Source organism: Marmota monax, unplaced genomic scaffold (genome assembly GCF_021218885.2).
Source record: "Marmota monax isolate L192 unplaced genomic scaffold, Marmota_monax_Labrador192_F-V1.1 WCK01_AAM20220418_F8-fsc00086, whole genome shotgun sequence".
In the NCBI taxonomy this organism is placed as follows: domain Eukaryota; kingdom Metazoa; phylum Chordata; class Mammalia; order Rodentia; family Sciuridae; genus Marmota; species Marmota monax.
Window position 1 is genome coordinate 5,922,604 of NW_026693086.1, and position 21,287 is coordinate 5,943,890.

Below are 21,287 nucleotides of genomic sequence, written 5' to 3' on the forward strand. Positions count from 1 at the left end.
TTCCATCTTTAGAGAAGTCATGGAAAACTTCTAAAGGCATGATGTTTTAGATGAGTCTTTTTTTGGTGGGGGGTGGCTATTTATTGGAGATTGAACCCAGGGCACTTTACCACTGAACAACATCTCCAGTTCCTTCTTATTTTGAGACAGCATCCTGCTAAGTTACTGAGGTCCTCATTAAGTTGCTGAAACTGGCATCAGACTTACAATCCTCCTACCTTAGCCTCCTGAGTCTCTGAGATTATAGGTGTGTGCGTCCACAGTTGACAGGATAGTGAGATTCTACCCAACCTCACTGCCTGATAGAACTTTCTGTAATGATGGAAACATTCTGTACCTATGCTGTCTCAGATGGTGGCCACTAGCTGCATGTACCTGTTAAACATTTGAGATGTAAACATTGAAGCTGGGCATGATGATACACAACTGTAATTCCAGTGACTTAGGAGGCTGAGACAGGAGGATAGCAAGTCTGAGACCAGATTCAGCAACTAAGTGAAACCCTGTCTCAGAATAAAAAATAAAAAGGACTGGAGATATAAAGTGGTAAACTGCCCTTGGTTCAATACTCAGTATACCCAGTACCAAAAAAAAACAAAACAACAACAACAACAAACCCACATATGTGTGTGTGATGAGACCAGGAAACTCAATTTTTATTTTATTTTAATAAATTTTAATTTAAAGAACCACATATGGGGGCTGGGATGTGGCTCAAGCGGTAGCGCGCTCGCCTGGCATGCGTGTGGCCTGAGTTCGATCCTCAGCACCACATACAAACAAAGATGTTGTGTCCACTGAAAACTAAAAAATAAATAAATAAAAAGAACCACATATGTCTGATGGCCACTGTATTAGACTGAGCAGATCTAGTGGACCTCAATTATGGAGAGGGCATTTTTTAATCTTCTACAAAATTTCTGTTGCAACTCCACTGTTGTTGCTGTTATATTTCTCCCCAGCCTACCCAATTCATACCCTAAAGTGGTGTAAGAATCTAGCAAGACAGGGTGGGGGGACATTGGAATTAAGTGTGAACCCTTGAGAAGATCTCACATGTGATACAGGACTACTGCCCTTAACCCACCTGGTGAGAACCCTTGAAGTCAAGTGTGCCAGTTTTCTATTTCTATGTCACAAACCACCCCAAAACATAATTCCCTAAGATAGCAATATTTCTTTTCCTCAGTCTGTGTTTTGGGCAGGGCTCCAGGCAGGTAGCTCATCTCTGCTTTGCTTGATATCAGCTGAGGTGGCTCAAATCCTGGGGCTAGAGTCATCTGAAGACTTGCCCATTTACGTGTTTGGTAGTGGATGTTGGTTATTGATTGGGACCTTATCTGGGACTTTAGCCAAGGCACCTATATATGTCTTGGGCTTCCTCACAACATGGTGGCTGAGTTCCAAGGGTGAGTGGAGTGGGAGTACCAGGTTGCAGCTCTATCCTTTTTTTAAAATTTTAATTAGTCTCAGAAGTCATGCCGTGTCACTTCTGCTGCATCCTGTCCATTGGATATCAGCATGAAGGCTCCCTGCTTCCTTGTTTCCATATCCTGAGCTGATTTCCTCCTTCACAACTTCCATCATGATCTGCCTCACTTCCATCCCAGAGCAATGAAGTCAGCCAACAATGGACTATGAGCTGCAAATCAAAATTTCCTCATCTGAAAGAGAGAGAGAGAGAAGAAAAGAAAAGAAATCAGCCACTAAGGTCAGCCCATATTCAAGAAGAGAGAACTTAAAAACTCAACTTTTTTTTTTTTTTAAATTGAGATGGGATCTGGCCCCAAACTCCTAGTCTTAAAAGATCCTCCTGCCGCCTCAGCCTCCTGAGCAGCTGGGACTATAGGTGTGTACCACCATGTCCAATTTCAGCCTTTGTTGATAGGAGTGTTAAAGAATTTGTTGTGGTGCACATCAGTGATTCCAGTAATTCAAGACGCCAAGGCATGAGGAGCTCAAGTTAGAGGCCAGCCAGGGCAACTTGGCGAGAACTTGTCTCAAAATAAAAAATAAAAAGGGCTGGAGATGGAGCTCAGTGGTACCACCTCTAGGTTCAATCCCTGGTACTGGGGGTGGGGGGGGAAAACAGGGAGAAAGAATTTGCAAACCACATTTTAAAACCTCCACATAGACCTGGGAGTGAAGAGCACCAAGCACAGAACTCTAAGGAGCTTCACTGTTTTGGGGTACAATGAGCCTCTTCCTACTTAAACCTTCAGTAAGTCAGTAAATAGCAAGCACATGGAAAATCACAAACCAGCTCTGCAGTCAATTAAGAAATTTTTCTGTGCTCCTTCCTGAACACCTGGCCCCAGGAGCAGCCACTTGTCCAGAGTTACCCCCAAGTGCCTATTTTCTAGGCCTCTGATGCAGAGACTTCTCTATTGCACATACTCCTTGAGTAACATCCTGATTCCTTTTTTCAGAAATTCTTGCATAGTAGAGTGGGAGGAGCCTGAGGCCAGGACACCTGGATTCTGATTCTCCATCCTGCACAAACCTATAAAAAAGAAAAGGTTATTGCAAGAGAGTAGACTGTGGGGAATAATTTCCTTCTTCACAGTTTAATTTTCTATAATATTAGTTTAGATAGGCACTGTGGCATAAGACTATAATCCCAGCGACTCAATAGGCCAAGGCAGGAGGATTGCGAGTTTTGAGTCCAGCCTCAGCAATTTAATGAGGCCCTAAGAAAATTAGCAAGATCCTGTCTCTAAATAAATAAATAAATAAATGAGCTGGGGATGTAGCTCGGTGGTAAAGTCCCCCAGGGTTCAATCCCTAAATAAATAAATTATAATATATATATTTTTTTTCATATAAAATATAAGTTTAAAATATTGTGGTAAAGTAAATATAGCATAAAACTTACCACTTTTTCAAATTTTTTTGCAGTGCTGGGGATGAAACCCATGGCCTTGCACATGCTAGTCAAGCCTCTATCACTGAGCCAAACCCCCAGCCCCATTTTAACCCTAAGTGTACAGTTTAGAGGAATTAAGTACATTGACAGTGCAGTACAACTATCACCATTATCCATCTCCAGAACTTTTTCATCTTTTTAAAAAATACTTTATTTATTCATTTATTTTTTATATGGTGCTGAGGATAAAACCCAGTGCCTCACAAGTGCTAGGCAAGTGCTCCCCCACTGTGCTACAACCACAGTCCCTCTTTCATCTTTTCATACTGAAAGTCTGTACCTATTAAACACTAACTCCCCACAAGCATCCTAATTTCTGTCTGATTTTTGACCATTCTAGGCAAAATGGAATTCTACAGTATATATCCTTTTGTAACCAGTTTATTTTACTTAGCATAACATGTTCCAGGTTCATCTGTGTTGTAGCATATGTTAGAATTCCTTTTAAAAGCTGAATAATATTCCATTGTATATATAGACCATTCAACAGCCAATGAACATTTGGGGTGGCTTCCCCTTTAAGGCTATTGTGAATGATGCTGCTATGAGCATGAGTCCAGAAATAACTATTCACATCTCTGCTCTCAGTTCTTTGGGGTACATATATAGAGGTGGATAAAATAATTCTGTTTTTCATTTTTTGAGAAATCAGTTAAAATTTCTTAAGCTTTGTTTGTGGGGAGGCAAAGTTGGGGGTGAAACCAGAGGTGCTTTACCACTGAGCTACATCCCTAGTCCTTTTTAAAAAATATTTTCTATATTGATACGGGTATTAGTAAGTTGCTGAGGGTCTTGCCAAGTTGCTGAGCTGACCTTGAATTTATGATCCTCCTGCCTCCATCTCCCTAGTCACTGGGCTTACAGGTATGCTAAATTGTTTTTTTTTTTTTTTAAACAACAAAAAATAAGAATCAAAACAGCTTCCAGGCACAGTGGTGCCTGCCTGTAATCCCAGTGACCCGAGAAGGCTGAGACAGGAAGATCACAAGTTCAAGGCTAGCCTCAGCAAATTAGCAAGATCCTGTCTCAAAATGAAAAATAAAATAGGTTGGCGATGTAGCTCAGTGGTAAAGCATCTCTGGGTTCAATCCCTATAACAAGGAAAAAAAAAAGAATAGCCAGTTTGATAGTAGCAGAAAAATCCTGCCATGTCTAATCATCCTGATTTTTAATGTTTACTTATCTAAAGTCTTGTCTCCCCACCCCCCTCCAACCCCGCTGTCCTAAGGATCAAATCCAGGGCCTCATGCACTCTGCCACTGAGCTACTTCCCTAGCCCTTGTCTTTTTTGTTTTTGTTGTTGTTAGAAAGATTAATTAAAAGAGAGCACACTTAATTTCTATGTTTTATTTATTTGCTTATTTAGATTAAAATATAAACATAAAACTTAACTGTCTTAACTATGTCAAGTGTACAGGTCAGTGGTGTTAAGTCTAAGTTTTATTTTAAGGCTGGTAATCTCATCAAAGTCTAATCCCATCAGGTTTCTGCAGGTGTCCTAAGGCTCAGAGTCCTGGGATCCTCCACTTCCACCACTCCCCCCACCCCCACAGTGCCCTGTTCTCTTCCTGTCCCCTTCCTCAAAGCCACCAACAGAACTGTCTTGAACCAGGCTGCCCTTGCACCTTCTTTGCAAGGACACTAACACATCAACTTGTTCTTGTAGCCTTTCATATTAATTGGTTGTGACTTTGCAAAACAAAATATGGCTGCCTAATGAGCCGTGTTGTGTGCAAGGAGCTTGTCAGACCAGGTATTTATAACTGTGCTCCCCCTCCAGCTCACCAGCCCTACCACCCCCACCCCACACACCCACACAAAAGCATGTGGCTTGTGTGACTTTGGGTATGTCACCTCCCTTTTTTAGGCCTTTTGTCATCTGTTGATGAGTGAGTCAGAAATCTCTGGAAGATTCCTGGACTCCACACTCCCATTATACTCCATCACACTGTGCTGCAGTCTGCTCTGACCATTAGCACCAGGAGAAAGGAGCAGAGATGGCAGAAGGCTGGGGCCCGAGACACAGGCCTACGCCTATTTTTATGCTCTCAATCTTTCCCAGAGTCCTGACACTGTTACTACTCAAGTCCCACCTCACAGATATTTTCCAACCAAAATTGAGGTTAAATGGTCTGAAAACAAGGAGAGTTGTGTTAATTAAAAGTGGGAAGGCAGATGGGCTAGACAGGCATGAGGGGGGTAGGGGGCCAGATGGCAGGAGCAGTTTTGTAGAGGCCAGTGGGCAGGACAGGGATGGGGCAGCCTCCCAGGGGCCAACAGAGGATACACCATGGTGCTCTGGGAGTAGAATGGCCAGAATCTCCACATCCTATTTCCTGGCCTCTGCGTGAACGTTCTGGGGGCTGGGGGCTGGCTCTGAGGTGACACTGAGTTCAACAGAGCCACTGCCCACTCCCGCCCCACCTTACCAGGAAACGCCTTCTTGCCGCAGTGACCACATCCCCTCAGGTTGCCTTGGCAACACTCCACCGGGGCTGGAGGAGTTGGGTCACAGTTGCCCAGCAACAGGTGGTGGCCTCCCTTCCGCCCTTATGTGAGGCCAGCCCTCTCTGTGCCTTCAGGCCTTTCAACAACCGCTGAGCACCAACCGGAGGCATGCGAAAGGCAGAGCGGCTCTGAAGAGAGGAAGAGGAGCCCAGGGCTGACCCGAGGAGGTGAGATGAGGGGTGCAGGAGGCCCCCCCAGAGGGAGGACCTGGGGTCGAGAGAAAAGCAGGCAGAGACAAACAAGGGAGGTAGGGACAGGCCCCAGAGAGCGCAGCTGGAGAGGCTGGGACAGGTGCAGAGGTGTCACCAGAGACCTGGCACAGCAGCAAATATGGTGGAGCCCTGAGATGAGACCACCTTCAAGGTGGGAGGTGACTCAGTAAAGGAGCACTGAGGTGGCCGCAGCAGCGACAGCCAGAGAGGGGGTGCCCATGCAGGGGAAGGGGCCGGGAGGGAGGGAGGTTCTCTCATTTCCTCTCCTACTACTTCCTCTCTAGGCCAGAGGACCCGAGGGGCCTAGGAAAGAAGCCCTTGTGGCCCTGAGCTTTTGTCTGGGAGGAAATGGGGCTTCCAGAAAGGGACTGGAGGGCCTGCAGGAGGAGGTCTGCCTGTCCTCTGGCCCCCCGGCTTGTTCTTGTCCCCTTTGGGTTCCCTTTGTCCCTCTGTCTGCGAGCTGGATCCCGAGTCCCCTTTGCCTTGTCCGTTGTTGTTTCCTGGACACTGTGCCCCTGTCCACCTCTTGATTGTGCTGACGTGGCCTTACTTGCTCCCTCTTCTCACCTCTGGGTCTCCAGATGCCTGCAACTCGTGGGCAGCCATCTGAGCACATGGAGGCACCCAGTGCATCCGAGACAGCCTTGTGGCCTCCGCTGCCCTGTGGCCCCTGCATCCCCATCATGCTGGCCCTGGCCTCCCTCGCCGCCTTCTTCATCCTGACTACAGCCGTGTTGGCCGAACGCCTGTTCCGCCGCTCTCTCCGCGCAGACCCTGGGACCCACCACGCACCCACCCTGGTCTGGCGCCCCGGAGGGGAGCTGTGGATTGAGCCTACAGGCACTGCCAGAGAGCGCTCTGAGGACTGGTATGGAGCAGCAGTCCCCCTGCTGTCGTGCAGGGCCCCAGACCCTCCCACCCCTGGGGGCACTTTGGAGGCCCAAGCAAGCGCCCCACTTGCCCCTTTAGCCCCCCACTCTGCTCCCAGTTCCTTGGTTCTCCAGACCCCACCTGAGGTCCCAGCCCAAAGCACCTTCTGGGGGCCCCAGTCCCAGGAAGAGAGGCCCCATGCCACGGGCCTGGTGAGTTGGGCTGAGCCTGAGCTGAGGTCAGAGGTCAGCATGCAGTTGGGGAGCCCTAAGGCCTGGAGGCAGAGGCCAGGGAGCCCTGAGCCTGACTGGGGACTCCAGCCTCGGGTCACCCTGGAGCAGATTTCAGCATTCTGGAGGCGGGAAGGCCGGACCAGTGTCGGGTTCTGAATCCCCAGAGCCTGTGTGACTGGCCTCCCAGAGACCCCTACAAAAGGCCCCATATCCAAGGGACCATGAGATCCCAGGCTTCAGCCTCAGGGCTGGTCCTGAGGCTGCCCCAGAGAAGATATTCTCTCAGGCCTTCTGTCTGTATTTCAATTCTCCTGAGCCTGGACGTGGGCAGCCTGAGTGTGGACAGAGTCTGTGCTCCAGGGAACCCATAGGTGCCTCTGCTTAATACTCTGAGCTGTGGTTCAGAGGACCGGAAGTGCTGCTGACAGAAAGCTCCAAGACTGATTTCCAGAGTAAGAACTCAAGGTAACAGACAGGAAATAGTGTCAACCCAGCCACTTCCACCTAATAACAGTGTGTGCCTAAGATGCCCTATGAAAGCAAAGGGGTCCCATGGATGGTGACTTGTGGCCCGGATGTGAGATGTCAAGAGACAGTTGTGTTGGCAACAGATGACAGGAATCCAGCCTCCTGGAGCCACAAATCTTATCCCTCCCGAGCCATTCTATCCCTAACTGCTATGAGGTCCTCAGGAAAACGCAGAAGACGAGATCAAGCAAAGGAGCCTTTTATTACATATGAACTATGACTTTGACTCTCAAATGGCAAAGGAACTTGCTGACCCAAGCTGAAGGGCCCTTCTCTTGCCTGGAGTTGGGACTTAAAGTCAAAGAACAGGCTTCTCTGCCCATCTGCCTATGGCTGACACATCTCAGCTCTCTGATCTTATTCCAGGGTGAGGAAAACCTGGGCCAAGAAGAACCCAATCTGGTCAAACTTGGAAAGGAGACTTTCCAAAATGCAATCTCTGGCCATCGTCCCTCTCAGCTTTCTGCATAGTCCAGAGAGACAGACTTACCTATGACTGACCCCATAGAAACGGTACCCCAAATGCCTCTGGGTCTACTAACTGACCTCCCTACTAGGAGAGGAGCTATGGGTGGCAAGTTTCTATTCCCTGGTTTTTCAATTTCTCAAATTTCTGTAAGGATTATTAGGATTTTTGCTACATTAGCTTATCAACCTGCACTGTCATTGGCTTTACATTTTTCTTTAAGTTGGCTCTTAATAAATTTACTTTTAAAGGAATCTCTTTTTGTATCACTTCTATAAATGGAAAACCAGTATCACTTGCCATAAATAGAAGGTCAAATATGAAATACAATGTAAATGAAGTTATTAAGTTCCAAGTAGACATTGTTTCCTGTTAGAGGCATTGACCCCAAACTCTGCTCTTTGTTAAAAGAAAAGTATCTAATGGATCAGCAAGTGGGAAAAGTGTCAGATTCTAGCACCAAACAGAACTTCTCCTGGAATGCTGAGGTGGATGGAGTTGACAGTGATCCTATGTTGTTATTTATTTATTTATGGTGGTACTGGGAATGTGCTGGGCGCTGAACTACATCCCCATTCCTTTTTATTTTTAATTTTGAGACAAAGTATTGCCAAGTTGCTGTGGCTGGCCTCAAACTGTGATCCTCCTGCCTCAGCCTCCCAAGTAACTGAGATCACAGGCTGGCACAGCCATGCAGGGAAAACTGTATTGTGGCTAGGAGCCTCTCAAGTGCAGCCATGCCCAGGGAACCACTCTGTACTTCCTGCTCAGGCTGCTGAGGAGCACTTGGAGACTCCCCTCTAGTCCCTCGCATGCTAGAAGTTGAAGGAGCAGTCCAGCAACAAGCAGCCCCCAGGCAGAGGGACCAAGAACCCTGTGCCACAGCCTCTGTCCCCAGGTGTCCTCATCCACCTGCATCTTGAACACCTTCTTCTGAGCCAGGTGTTGTAGGAATGAGACCTGCCCCTTCCCTCAAGGAACTCGTAGTATCAGGTTGGGGGATGAAGGTAGGGGTGAGATGGGACACAGACTTGAAACTGATGCAAGGTAGAAATCAGGTCAAAACTGACACAAGGGCCAGGAGTGGTGGCGCACACCTGTAATCCCAGCAACTCAGGAGGCTGAGGCAGGAGGATCACAAGTTCAAAGCCAGCCTCAGCAACTTATAATACGCTGTCTCAAAATTTAAAAAATAAAATAAAAAGGGTTGAGGATGTAGCCCAATGGTTAAGTGTCCCTGTGTTAAAAGATAGAAAAGAAAAGAAAGAAAGAGAAAAAGAAAAGGAAGGAAGGAAGGAAGGAAGGGGCTGGGGTTGTGGCTCAGCAGTAGAGCGCTTGCTTCACGCATGCGAGACCCTGGGTTCTATCCTCAGCACCACATAAAAAAACAAATAAGTGAAATAAAGGTATTGTGTCCAACTACAACTAAAAAATAGAATATTTTTTAAAAAAGAAAGAAAGAAAGAGAAAGAAAAGGAAAAACTGATACAAGATGGAAATCTTGTCACTCATGAGCTGGGTAACTATATCAGTTGTCATGGTCATGGTCATCAGCTGACAAGATGGTTTGTGGGGACTCTGCTCACGAGGAGTAAACAGTCTACTAAGGGAAAAACAAAGAGAGACACTGGGGTTCAGAACTTAGGAGCTCCCCTGCCAGTGCTCAGGAGAGACAGCATGCACTAGACAGGAAACCAGGGTAAGGTGTCTGGCTTTCAGTTTGACTTTATTTCCCATCACTTTAGAGAGTTAAGAAAAGTGTTTTTGTTGTTGTTATTGTTTTTATTTTAGGGCCTCGTGTTCTTTCTCTGTACAACAAGAGACAGGCAATAAAACAAGATGTTCTATTGCAATTTTTTTTAGCTGTGACACTGGAGGATGCTATAAAATGAAAGGTGGCTAAGCCAATGGAAGGGTGGATGGAGGGAGAATGGATAGCTGAGTGAGCAGAGTTGTGGCTGGTGGACAGAAGAACACGTGGACAGGTACACACGATCTTCCTGAGGCCGAGTCCAACTTGCTATCCCCAGAATCATCTTCCCATTCCCAGACCCAGAGCATGGGGTTCCAAGACATAACAGAAACCTCAATTGAAGGAGGATGAATAAGTGGATGGATTAATAGGTGCATTCGTTTTACCTTTTCTCCTTTCTCTTTCTTTTAAACCTCTCTCATTTTTAACACCATATTTAACACCATCTTTCTCATGTTGGTTCACTCTTTTACATCTTTAAGCATTTAAATCTTACTTACTGTACAGTCCTTTACCCAATAACTCTAATGTCTGGGGTTCTAGGCCAAGGTGAATCCTGTTGGATGTTGTGTCTGCTTTGTCTCATTTACCACAGATTTTTTTCTTACATTTTGTAATTTGAGGTGTGATCTGAGCTTCATCAGAGTTTTATCAGTAGGAATTCACATGACCAGGTTTGAGGATGCTATACTTTGGATCTTCAATGTCTTCCAAAGGCCCCATGTATTAATGGCTTGGTCCTCAGGGTAGTACTATTGGAAGGTGAAACCTTTAAAAGGTAGGGCCTTGTCTATGACCATTCTACCCTGAATGCACCCAATCTTGTCTAAAAGGTAGGGCCTAGGGGGAGGCATTGGAGCCAGGCCCCTGAGGGAGATTTTGGGACCCTGGCCCATCCAGTCTCTCTCTGCTCTCTGGTTTTTCTTCCACCATGTACTCCTATTGCGAGATGCTGCCTCACCACAGGTCCAAAGCAAAGGAACCAACCTGTCATGGACTGAACCCTCCCGAACTGTTGCCAGGTATGGTGGCTTATGCTTGAAGTCCCAGCTACTTGGGAGGATGAGGTAGGAGGATCACTCGAGCCCATGAGTTTAAGACAACATAGTGAGACTCCATCTCGATAAATAAATAAAATTATGAGCCAAAATATACCTTTTCTCTTTATAAGTTGTCTCAGTCATTTTGTTATATTTACAGAAAGCTGACTAACAAGGATTAGTCTTTCTAGAGAAGTTTTGTGTTTGATTTTTGCCTCAGGTAATTCAGGGGTATTACCAATCCTGGACCACAATATTTATTAAATGTATTTGGGTTTCCCAAACCATGAAGATGGTGTAAATTTAAACCTCAAATCTAAGTGAGGACAAACTGTTGGTTATAAAATATCAGGGGACACTTTTTATTGTTGTCAGATCTCAGGGTGAGACAGACAAGCTCTTTTGTGCTCCCTGGGCTGGGAGTCAGATGTCATCCTTTAAAGGTCTAAACTTTCCAACAGGATCTCAGTTTTTAATTCCCCAGGGAAGTGGAACTCAGTAGCCTCTGGAGGCTGAGGCAGAAGGATCCAAGTTTGAGGCCAGCTTTGGCAATTTAGTGACATCCATCTCAAAATAAAAAGGATTGAGGATGTGGCTCATAAGTAAACTGCTCCTGGGTTCCATCCCCAGTACTGGTACTGAAAAAAAAATTCCCCAAGCCTCTTTTTTGCCAAGAGCCTCAACCACCCAGCACCTCCCACAGCTATGGTTTTCTATTTCCTCTTCATGTGCTCCTTCTGGGGAGGTCCCTTACTTTCTTGTGGCTTGGATGTGCTTTTCTTTTCCCCCTGTACTGGGAATTGAGTCCAGGGGCATTCTACCACTTAGGTACACCCCCCAGTCCTTTTTATTTCTGAGACAGGGTCTCCCTAAGTTGCCCAGATGGGGTTTGATCTTGTGATCCTTCTGCCTCAGCCTCCCAAGAAGTTCAGATTAAAGGCATGCACAACACACCTAGCTCAGCTGTTCATCTTAAAGGATGTTTGCTTAATTTTATAAAGTGCTTCTGGATGTTTCATGGTGGAGACATGCTTGGCAAGTTAATCTATTTATTGCAATGGAGAAGCCGTGCCCTGGGAAAACCACCTGCATCATCGTGGTGTTTCTGCTGCCAGGTAAGTATAAGTTAATCTATTTATAATATTATAAACCCACACACACTCACACAAAACCAATTTCCTCATATAAATGAATTTCAAATCTCTTTCACCAGGTGCTGGGTGTGGTGGTACATGCCTATAGTCCCAGCTACTCAGGAGGCTGAAGCAGGAGGATCACTTGAGCCCAGGAGCTGGAGGCCAACCTGAACAACAGAGTAAGTACCCTGTCTCAAAAAGCAAGCCAACAGATATCTCTTGCACCTTAAAACACAGCCAACCATGATTCGGGTACTACAGTGATGCATGCCTGTAATCTCAGCGGCTCAGAGGGCTGAAGCAGGAGGATGGCAAGGCCAAAGCCATCCTCAGCAACTTAGTGAGGCCCTGTCTCAAAATAAAAAAGAAAAGGGCAGGGATTGTGGCTCAGCGGTAGAGCACTCGCCTAGCATGGGCAGGACCCGGGTTCAATTCTCAGCAACACATAAAAATAAAGGCATTGTGTTGTGTCCATCTACACCTAAAAAATAAATATTAATAAATAAATAAAAATAAATAAAAAAGAAAAGATACAAAAAGGGCTGGGGATGTGGATCGGTAGTTAAGCACCCCTGTGTTCAATCACTGGTACTTAAACACACACACGCACGCACACACACACACACGCACACACACACACAGCCAACCAACAATGAATTCTCTCTTTCACATATAGCATGACTTCTCATCTCCTTCATAGCCAATTCTGGAAAGAATTATCTAACCTAACAGTCTCAATTTTCTTGCCGGCTTTTCCAGAACTCTACAGAAACTGCTTTTGCCAAAATCATGCCTGTATATTTTAATCAAAGGACACTTGTAAGCCTCTTGCAGGCAGCATTAGACATGGTGATTCCTTGGAACTTTCTTTTCCCTCAGCTCCTATGACTCCACAGAAGCCTGACATCCCTTCTTTCTCTCAGTGGTCACACTCCCTGGCTCTCCTTGCTGGGTGGCAATCTCACCCGTGACTTCAATTGCTGTCTCAGACCCTGCTGATCTCCAAGTCTGTACCTCCAGCTTGTACATGCTGTCTTCCTAAACTGATGATTGTAAAGCAACACAGTATGATTTCTATATTAGTCAGGGTTTCCTATAAAAACAGAATCAACAGGAAGTATGATTATTAAAAGGGGATTTAGCCAGGCACAGTGGCGCATGCCTGTAATCCCAGTGCTTGGGAGGCTGAGGCAGGAAGATGGGGAGTTCAAAGCCAGCCTCAGTAACAGCGAGGTGCCTAGCAACTCAATGAGACTCTGTCTCTAAATAAAATACAAAATAGGGCTGGGGATGTGGTTCAGTGGTTGAGTGCCCCTGAGTTCAATCCCTGGTATCGAAAAAAAAAAAAAGGGCTGAGATTGTAGCTCAGTAGTAAATCACCTCTGGGTTTAATACTCAGTACCAGTAAGTAGTAAGTAAATAAGGGCTGAGGATGTAGCTCAGTGGTAGAGCCTTCATTTAGCATGTATGAGGTCTTCAGTTTGATCCCCATCACTACCATCCCAATTGCTAAAAAGGGTTTCTGACTCCCATAATTTCATGAACAGTTTTCTTTTAACAACAAAGCAGCCAAACATGAAAAGACTTATCAACTGCTCAGATACAAGGTGTCTGATTAGAAAGTCCTAAAGCTCCAGGAGTTTCTACTAGGACTCCCAGTGCACCAGGGAGATATAATATGGGTTTTCCCCTTATACTAACTCTAGCATATTTAACTCCATTATAGGAATCTTGAGAATGAAAGACTAAACTAAGCACTTTTCTGTTTCAAACTCAGCAGTGACGTCCCATCAACTGTGAGGTTGAGGTCTCACGGAACCAATCACCATCTTTTGTTTCATTTGAGGTCCTAGGGATTAAACACCGGGGCACTCTACCACTGAGCAACATCCTTAGCCCTTTTAATTTTTTCGTTGTTTTTTTTTTTTTTTTAAATTTTGAGATAGGGTCTTGTCTCTTGATTTGTACCTTGTGAAACCCAGAGCAGACAAAGAGCTGATGCCTGATGTATGTGAGTTTCTCACACAATGTGTGAGATAGCAGGTGCCGGTTTAAGCCACTAAGTTGGTAGTATTTGTTATCACAGCAAAAGGAAACTCATACAAGCTCTCTGCCTCCTCTGCTCATCCTTGCCTGCCTTGCTCAGGCTTGGCCTTCTCTAAACTCCTGTCATACTAAACTTTTTTCTTTCCTTCTAGTCCCCTTTGCATATCCTGTTCCCCTCTTACAACAGTCATCTCCCTCCCTCCACTTTGTCTTGGTTATTTCCTACCTTTAAGTCTTAATCAAACCACCATTTTCTAGGGAGGCCTTCTTCAGAGGCAGCACTATTAGAAAACAGACACTATTTCTAAAGTCTAATGTGGCTCTTATATCATCAGGAACATTCTAGGCTTAAAGTAGCAGGGCACTGGTGATTTAAATCCAGTCTTAAGGGATAGGGAGCCGATACACTAGCATTGGGGGACTAACGGGTTGGAAAGAGTGTTGGGGCTTCAAAGCATTGCTGAGCCACCCTTCCAACCCTAAATGGCCTTCTAGAAACCTCTCAGCAGACCCTTTACCATTGGTCATAACCATGTCACATGGGCATTAACATTTACAAGGGAGTTTGGGAAACCACATAGCTGTCATTAAAAGATGGGTTTGTCACAGGGAACCCAGGCCAACAGTGATTTACCCCTTAGGGCTGAGCTCACCCCAAACAAAATTAGCACTGTGTTAGCAAGAAAGAAGAGTAGGAGGTGGAAATGATGAACATAGGGTAGGTAATGAACCATGAAGGGTATCTGCCATAAGGAGATATAGATTGATGATAGATGATAGAGGGTTCATTTTGCCATATATCACAAAGCACATCACTTTATTAATTAAAAAAAAATACCAATTCTTTCAATAAAACTAATCATTTGCTATATAAATCAACCTTGGAATGGAAAAATCTAAAATAAACTTTGATAATATAATAAACAATTAAAATATTCTATCAATAAAAATAAACATGCCGGGCATGTGGCACAAGCCTGTAATCCCAGGGTCTTGGGAGGCTGAGACAGGAGGATCCTGAGTTCAAAGCCAGCCTCACCAACGGCAAGGTGCTTAGGAACTCAATGAGACCCTGTCTCTAAATAAAACACAAAATAGGGCTGGGGATGTGGCTCAGTGGTGAAATGCCCCTGAGTTCAATCCCCAGTATCAAAAAAAGGAAATAAAATAAAAACTAAAAACATATGATATGGGTGCAGTGGCACACGCCCGAAATCCCAGCAGCTCTGGAGGCTGAGACAGGAGGATCATGAGTTCAAAGCCAGCCTCAGCAAAAAGCAAGGCTCTAAGCAACTCAATGAGACCCTGTCTCTAAATAAAATACAAGATAGGATTGGGAATGTGGCTCAGTGGTCAAGTGCTCCTGAGTTAAATCCCCGGTATCCCCAGAAAATAAAAATAAATGTATTCTGGGCATGGTGGTGCATGCCTGTAATTCCAACAACTCAGGAGGCAGGACGATTTCAAATTTGAGGCCAGCCTCAGCAACTTAGTGAGGACCTAAGCAATTTAATGAGGCTCTATCTCAAAATGAAAAATACAAATGGCTGGGGATGTGACTCAGTGGTTAGGTGCCCTGGGTTCAATCCCCAGAACCAAACCAACCAAACAAACAAACAAAAAAATGTGAAGCTGGGTTCAGTAGCACATACCTATAATCCAAGCACTTGAGATACTGAGACAGAAGGATCCCTTGAGCTCAGAAGTTTGAACCAGCCTTAGAAACACAGTGAGACCCCCATCTCAAAATAAATAAATACATAAATAAAGTAAAATAAAAACAAACGTGGACATTTAAAGTAAAGCAAAATACTTCTTTAAAAAATTGATATTAGCAAATGATTTAGGAGTAACTTCCTTTTTTTCCTCCTCCAGTTATTGGATTTCTCTGGAAACAATGCTAATACTTTATTAAACACTTGTCTCAGACTGTTCCCTACAAAGTTTCTAGTTTTAATTTGGGAAAAGAACATTCTGTGGTAGATAATGAGAGAAAATTCAAAAGCATAAAATAGTAAGATATACTTTATAGGAAAACTTACATTCATGTTGTAGAGTTTTATATTAATTCTAGAAGTCCAAATTCTCAGAAGTCCAAATCTCAAGCAAATATTAAAATAACTGGGCATGGTGACATTTGCCTATAACCCCAGTGACTCAGGAGGCTGAGACAAAAGGATTTCGAGTTCAAGGGCAACCTCACCAATTTAGCAAGATACTGTGTCAAAATAAAATAAAAGGGGCTGGGGATGTACCTAAATGGTAAAGAACACCTCAATACTGCAGAGAAATAAAAACAAAAACAAATGTATTAATATAAATTTAAAACAGTGCTAAGAGTGGAGGGGACATCAGCAGCTCATACATTAACATGAATTTCTAGAAGACAGAAAATAAATGGTATCATACTGAGAAAGAAACTAGAGCAGTAGAACCTTTGCATAGAACCTACCCAGGAGGGGCTTGGGATGTGGCTCAATGCTAGTAGAGTTCTTGCCTAGCACGTATCAGGCCTGGGTTCATCCCTAGCATTGCCAAAAAACAGAACAACAACAACAACAAACAAACAAAACCAAATAGAACCTACCCAGGAGAAGGCTAAGGGAGGTGAGAGGCTCCAAATAGAAGGCACTGGATTTGCAGAGAGGAGTGGGAAGTGGGAGAGAAAATGAGATGATTAATTAAAGGACAATCTCGTAACCACTCCATGGCCATCCCTGTGTATAGAGTCAATATTTCTTCCCTGAACAAAAAAAAAAAAAACCCAAGGATCATGAATACATATATAAAGTGGCCAAGCACATGGCACAGGTAAGGGAAGTAGATGGGAGGTTGCAGGTAAAAAGAGACCACCTGCCTGACTCTAGGGGTAGCTTTGCTCAGTCCGTCTGTTTCTATTCCCTGAACTTCTAGGAAAAGCTATAAACCTGGATTTTTAGTTAAAAGTGACCAAATTGTTGACAATTTCTTGAATATATATGTAAATCTCTGTCCACAAAAGGTACATGGGGCCCATGGACCACCAGATAGAGGTTTCTTCTAAACAAAATTGAATAAACTACCCTGGAAGTTTCCAGAAGTGAGTCTGTGTGTGTGTGTGTGTGTGTGTGTGCACATGCATACATATGCACATGCATGCATGCATGCACACTGGTGGGATTGAACCCAGGAGGAAATATTTTTAGACACCTCTAGGGATGTAGAGCAAAATGATAAAGAAATGGGAAAAAAGAGTTAAGCGATGGAAGATCAATTCATTCAATGTATAACATAATTTCCAGAAAGAGAGTACAGGGGAAATGGAGCAAAAGAAATAATCAAAGACTCTATTTGATGGAGAAAAAGGTGGCTCTCACCTTGGCTGCTTGTTGGAATCACCTGAGGAGCTTTTCAACCACTGCTGGAGGACTCCCACTTCTGGCAAGATGGAGGAACAGGGCCCCCACGGGAAACAACCGCCATCACCATTACAAAGACATAGCAAAGACAGACAAAATACAGGAAGACAACAGTGTTACAAACTGTGCATCAGACAATGACAAACAATAACGAAGGCAATGAAATCCCAGAGAGAAAGGAAACATGCAAGGTTTGCCCTTCTAAGATTGGCCAGCTTACTCTCTCAAAAGAGTTCCCAGTGGCAGAGCAAGGAGGGAGAAGTGAGGTGGAGCCCAGAGGACTTTCTGAGCTGAGGAAATGGAGCTGAGGGTCCGAGAGACCACAGCAGCTGGAGCTGGAGATGAATAGTGGGGAAGAGAGAGTTGCAGAGAGACCCAGAGACCTTCAGAGGGTTCCCTCAAGTACTCAGCAGAGAATTAATCAGCACATGTGTGTGAGGAAACTACCCAAGGCCAGGGAAAGAACCATCTGAAAGGATTAGAGGGAACAGTGCCCAGGACTCACACAAGGCCAGGGCCAGGGCATTTTCCCACCAGCCAGGCTGCTAACGTTCAGAATTCACACAGCACTGGGGAGGGAATAATTAACCCCAGACTGAACACTGCTCTGGGCCTGCCTAACAAGTCCTAAAGATTATGCCAATATCTGGTGCTCTACAAAGTTAGATTTACAATATTTGGAAATCAAAGTATTATTAGGCAAAAGAAACAATGCAGAGACAACATACAGGTTGGGAAAAACTATTTACAAACAACACATCTGATGAAGTGTTAATATCCAAAATATATAAGAATCTCAAGGGCTGGGGTTGTGGCTCAGTGGCTGAGTGCTTGCTTAGCATGAGTAAGGCACTGAGTCCAATTCTCAGCATCACATATAAATAAATGAATAAGACAACTATCATATATATATATATATATATATATATATATATATATATATATATATATATATATATAATTTTTAAAAATCTCAAAAAACTCAAAAACAAATATCCTGATTTTAAAATGGGCAAAAGACCTGAATAGACGTTTCTCCAAAAGAAGATATACAAATGGCCATCAGATAATGCCAGACATGGTGGTGTGTACTTGTAATCCCAGCAACTCAGAAGGCTGAGGCAGGAGGATTGCAGGTTTGAGACCAGACTGGGAAATTTAGCAAGACCCTGTTTCAAAATAAAACATAAAGATGACTGAGGGTGCAGCTCTGTGGTAAAGCACCCCTCGTTTGTCAGGTAATAATTAGCAGTGAGCAATGAAATGCATGCCAAGGCCACAAGTGTTCTTTAAATTGCTATAGGGTTTTTCTTTAAACACTTTCAAGATGGACAAGAAAGCAAAAGATGGTCATTAATTTGTAGAAAATAAATGAAAACAAAGGAGTTAACTTGGAAAATATGTCAAGAGAAAAGAACTAATGTGACTAAATCTTGACAAGGTCCATTGAGGTTGGTATGAAACTCGGGATTGTGGCTGTAAGTGTTTCTATTGTCTGGGAAGGAGGATTCCTTCAGTGGTGACACGCTAGGATAACCTCTGACCAGCTACTGGCCCCAGTGTCCACATTAACAGGATTGACTTGTAGATGAAGCCCCCCTAAATAGGATGGCCACAATGACAGTTCTGGAGAGGACCAATTAAGGTCAAAAACTCCATCATCTGACGTGAAGGAGGAGGAGTTGGGCACCTGATTGGTGAAGGTTGCTGGAAGAGGACCCCAGTTCTCCTGGTAAACTTCAAACAGTAATAAATTTGGAGGCAGCATTGTAACCCTTGTCATTCTCTGCTGAGAGATGTCCTCTCTCTCTCTCTCTCTCTCTCTCTCTCTCTCTCTCTCTCTCTCTCTCAGAGTGCTCTCCGCTTGAGCCTCACTTTGCTTTCACTTTACTTTCATCTCAATTTCACTTATAATAAAGTTCTCTTTATGGATTTGGGTGTCTGACTAAATTTCTTTTTTGTCGGAACATAAGAACCAAGGTTTGGAGTTTTAGCTCTCTGCTTTCCTGTGACAGTTTCAATACCGGTACCCACATCCTCAGAAAGAAAGAAAGAAGTGGCGGGGGGAGGTAAAGAGGGGAAAAGGAGGAAAAATAATACTTGATTTCAAAAGAAGGCAGAAAAAAGGTAGTGTTGTGGCACATGCCTGTAATCCCAGCAACTTGGGAGACTGAGGCAGGAGGATCACAAGTTTAATACCAGCCTCAGTGAGACCCTGTCTCAAAAAAATAAAAACAAGTGAGGATGTAGCTCAGTAACAGAGCATCCCAGGTTAAGTCCCCAAATCCCCAGTACCCCCCCCAAAAAAAAGGAGGAAAAAGGGACCAAAGAACAGATGGGTCAAATGAGAAATAAATACCTTTAATAGTGGCTCTTGCTATAGAGCCCCCTCCTGCTGGTGCGTGAGTACTCGTGTGTGTATGTATGTAACTGTGTACTTCTCTGGGAAACTGTGATGAGCCCAATCAGGTTTGTGTGTATGTATGTGGAGATGGAAACCCCTGGGCCAGAAAAAGAAATAAAAGGCGTCCAAAATGGAAGGCTATTTTTTTAAATGCAATAGTAAATATTGAACCCAGGTCCTTGCACATGTTGGGTAAGCACTTTGCTATTGAGCTACATCCCCAACCAAGGCATCCACTTTGGAGAGAAGGAAATAAACCTGTATTTGCTATCAAGTGTGGTGGCACATGTCTATAAGCCCAGCAGCTCGGGAGGCTGAGGCAAAAGGATTGCAAGTTCAAAGCCAGCCTCAGCAAAAGGAAGGCACTAAGCAACTCAGTGAGACCCTGTCTCGAAATAAAATACAAAATAGGGCTGGGGATGTAGCTCAACGGTCGAGTGCCCCTGAGTTCAATCTCCAGGACAAAAAAAAAAAATCATGTACATGAATTTTCATAGCATCATGTGGAACAACATACATTCCTACAACTGATGAATAAATAAAATGTGGTATATCTATACAACGAAAGATTCTGCCATTAAAAGAAATGTACTGAGGGCTGGGATTGTGGCTCAGTGGCAGAGTGCTCACCTAGCACGGGCGGGACCTGGATTCAATCCTCAGCACAACATAAAAAAATAAATAAATAAAGGCATTGTGTTGTGTCCATCTACACCTAAAAAATAAATATTTTTTTTAAAAAAAGAAATGTACTGATACATGATACAACATGAATGACTTTGGCGACAAGTGAAAGAAGTCAGACACAAAGGGCCACATATTGTACTAACCTATTTATGTGAAATATTGAGCATAAGCTAATCTGTAGAATCAGGACTTTAACAGTGGCCAGTGGCCAAAGGAAAATGGGACATGAGCAAAGACTGTTAATGGATATGGTTTCTTGGTGGAGAGGCTGTTAAAATGTCTTGAAATTTTATAGTGGTGATGGTTGCACAACTCTATGGCAATACAAAAAAACACCAAATTAAACACTTTAAAGAGGTGAATTTTATGGTATGTAAATCATATCTCAGTTTTTAAAACAAAGTATAGAGAAAGGGGAATTTGATAGACTATGTTATAATGATAAGCAGTCGATAGACCATGAATAAAAATATAAGTAGTGCCCTTTCCCAGGAGATGATGATTGGAATCTACTAGCAGATCCAAAAGCAGGAGTTGAAGACCAGTGAGGACCACTGTCCCAAACGCAGAAGATGGAGACACTGATGGTGAGGAAGCAATGATTAGATCCCTGAATGACAACTTGGTTGTGAGACTCTCCACTACAATGTCAGTTCCTTGAGGACAGGAATGGTAATCAGTTATGGTAATCCCTGGATCCATCACCTATGGAGACCCTGGCACATAGTAGGTGTTCAGTGAATGTTTGTTGACTGATAACTGACTACAACCTCACACAAGGAGCAGGCCTGGAAGTGGGCTGCAAATCCCAAATCCGACTTCCACACAGGAAGTCCTGCTATTCTTTCAGAAGTGTAATGGGGCGAGGAAGGAAAGGAGGGTTGCCATGGATACCTCTGTGAACAGAAGACAGTGCTGTGCGGGAGGAGGTATGGGCAGGTACTGCCCAGGGCAGAGGATGCAGAGGCTCCACGCTGCACCCTGCTCTAGGGAATCATGGCAACCCCCACCTGGAATCCGAGTGAGCGGCTCCCAAGACGCTTTGGAGGCGGAGGTCACATGTCTGCAACCTGACCAATC

The 21,287-nt window shown here is 44.2% G+C and overlaps 1 protein-coding gene and 1 long non-coding RNA gene across 3 annotated transcripts; one reads left to right on the top strand and one right to left on the bottom strand.

Annotated features, from left to right (window-relative positions):
• Positions 1-660: 660 nt before the first annotated feature.
• LOC124099361 (uncharacterized) lies at positions 661-17,501 on the bottom strand. 2 transcript variants are annotated; one of them, XR_009227810.1, is made up of 3 exons: positions 5,356-5,489; positions 2,398-2,503; positions 661-1,664 (listed from the first exon to the last, which is right to left on the bottom strand). It is a non-coding gene; the product is annotated as an uncharacterized LOC124099361 (long non-coding RNA). The 2 variants fall into 2 exon arrangements; XR_006853930.2 differs by lacking the exon at positions 5,356-5,489 and adding an exon at positions 17,075-17,501 and having other exon boundaries at positions 662-1,664.
• On the top strand, positions 5,463-7,997 carry CUNH16orf54 (chromosome unknown C16orf54 homolog). Its single transcript, XM_046454381.2, has 2 exons — positions 5,463-5,601; positions 6,228-7,997. The coding sequence occupies exon 2, from the start codon at positions 6,228-6,230 to the stop codon at positions 6,903-6,905; it is 678 nt and encodes a 225-aa protein (XP_046310337.1). The 5' UTR covers positions 5,463-5,601; the 3' UTR covers positions 6,906-7,997.
• Positions 17,502-21,287: the final 3,786 nt, after the last annotated feature.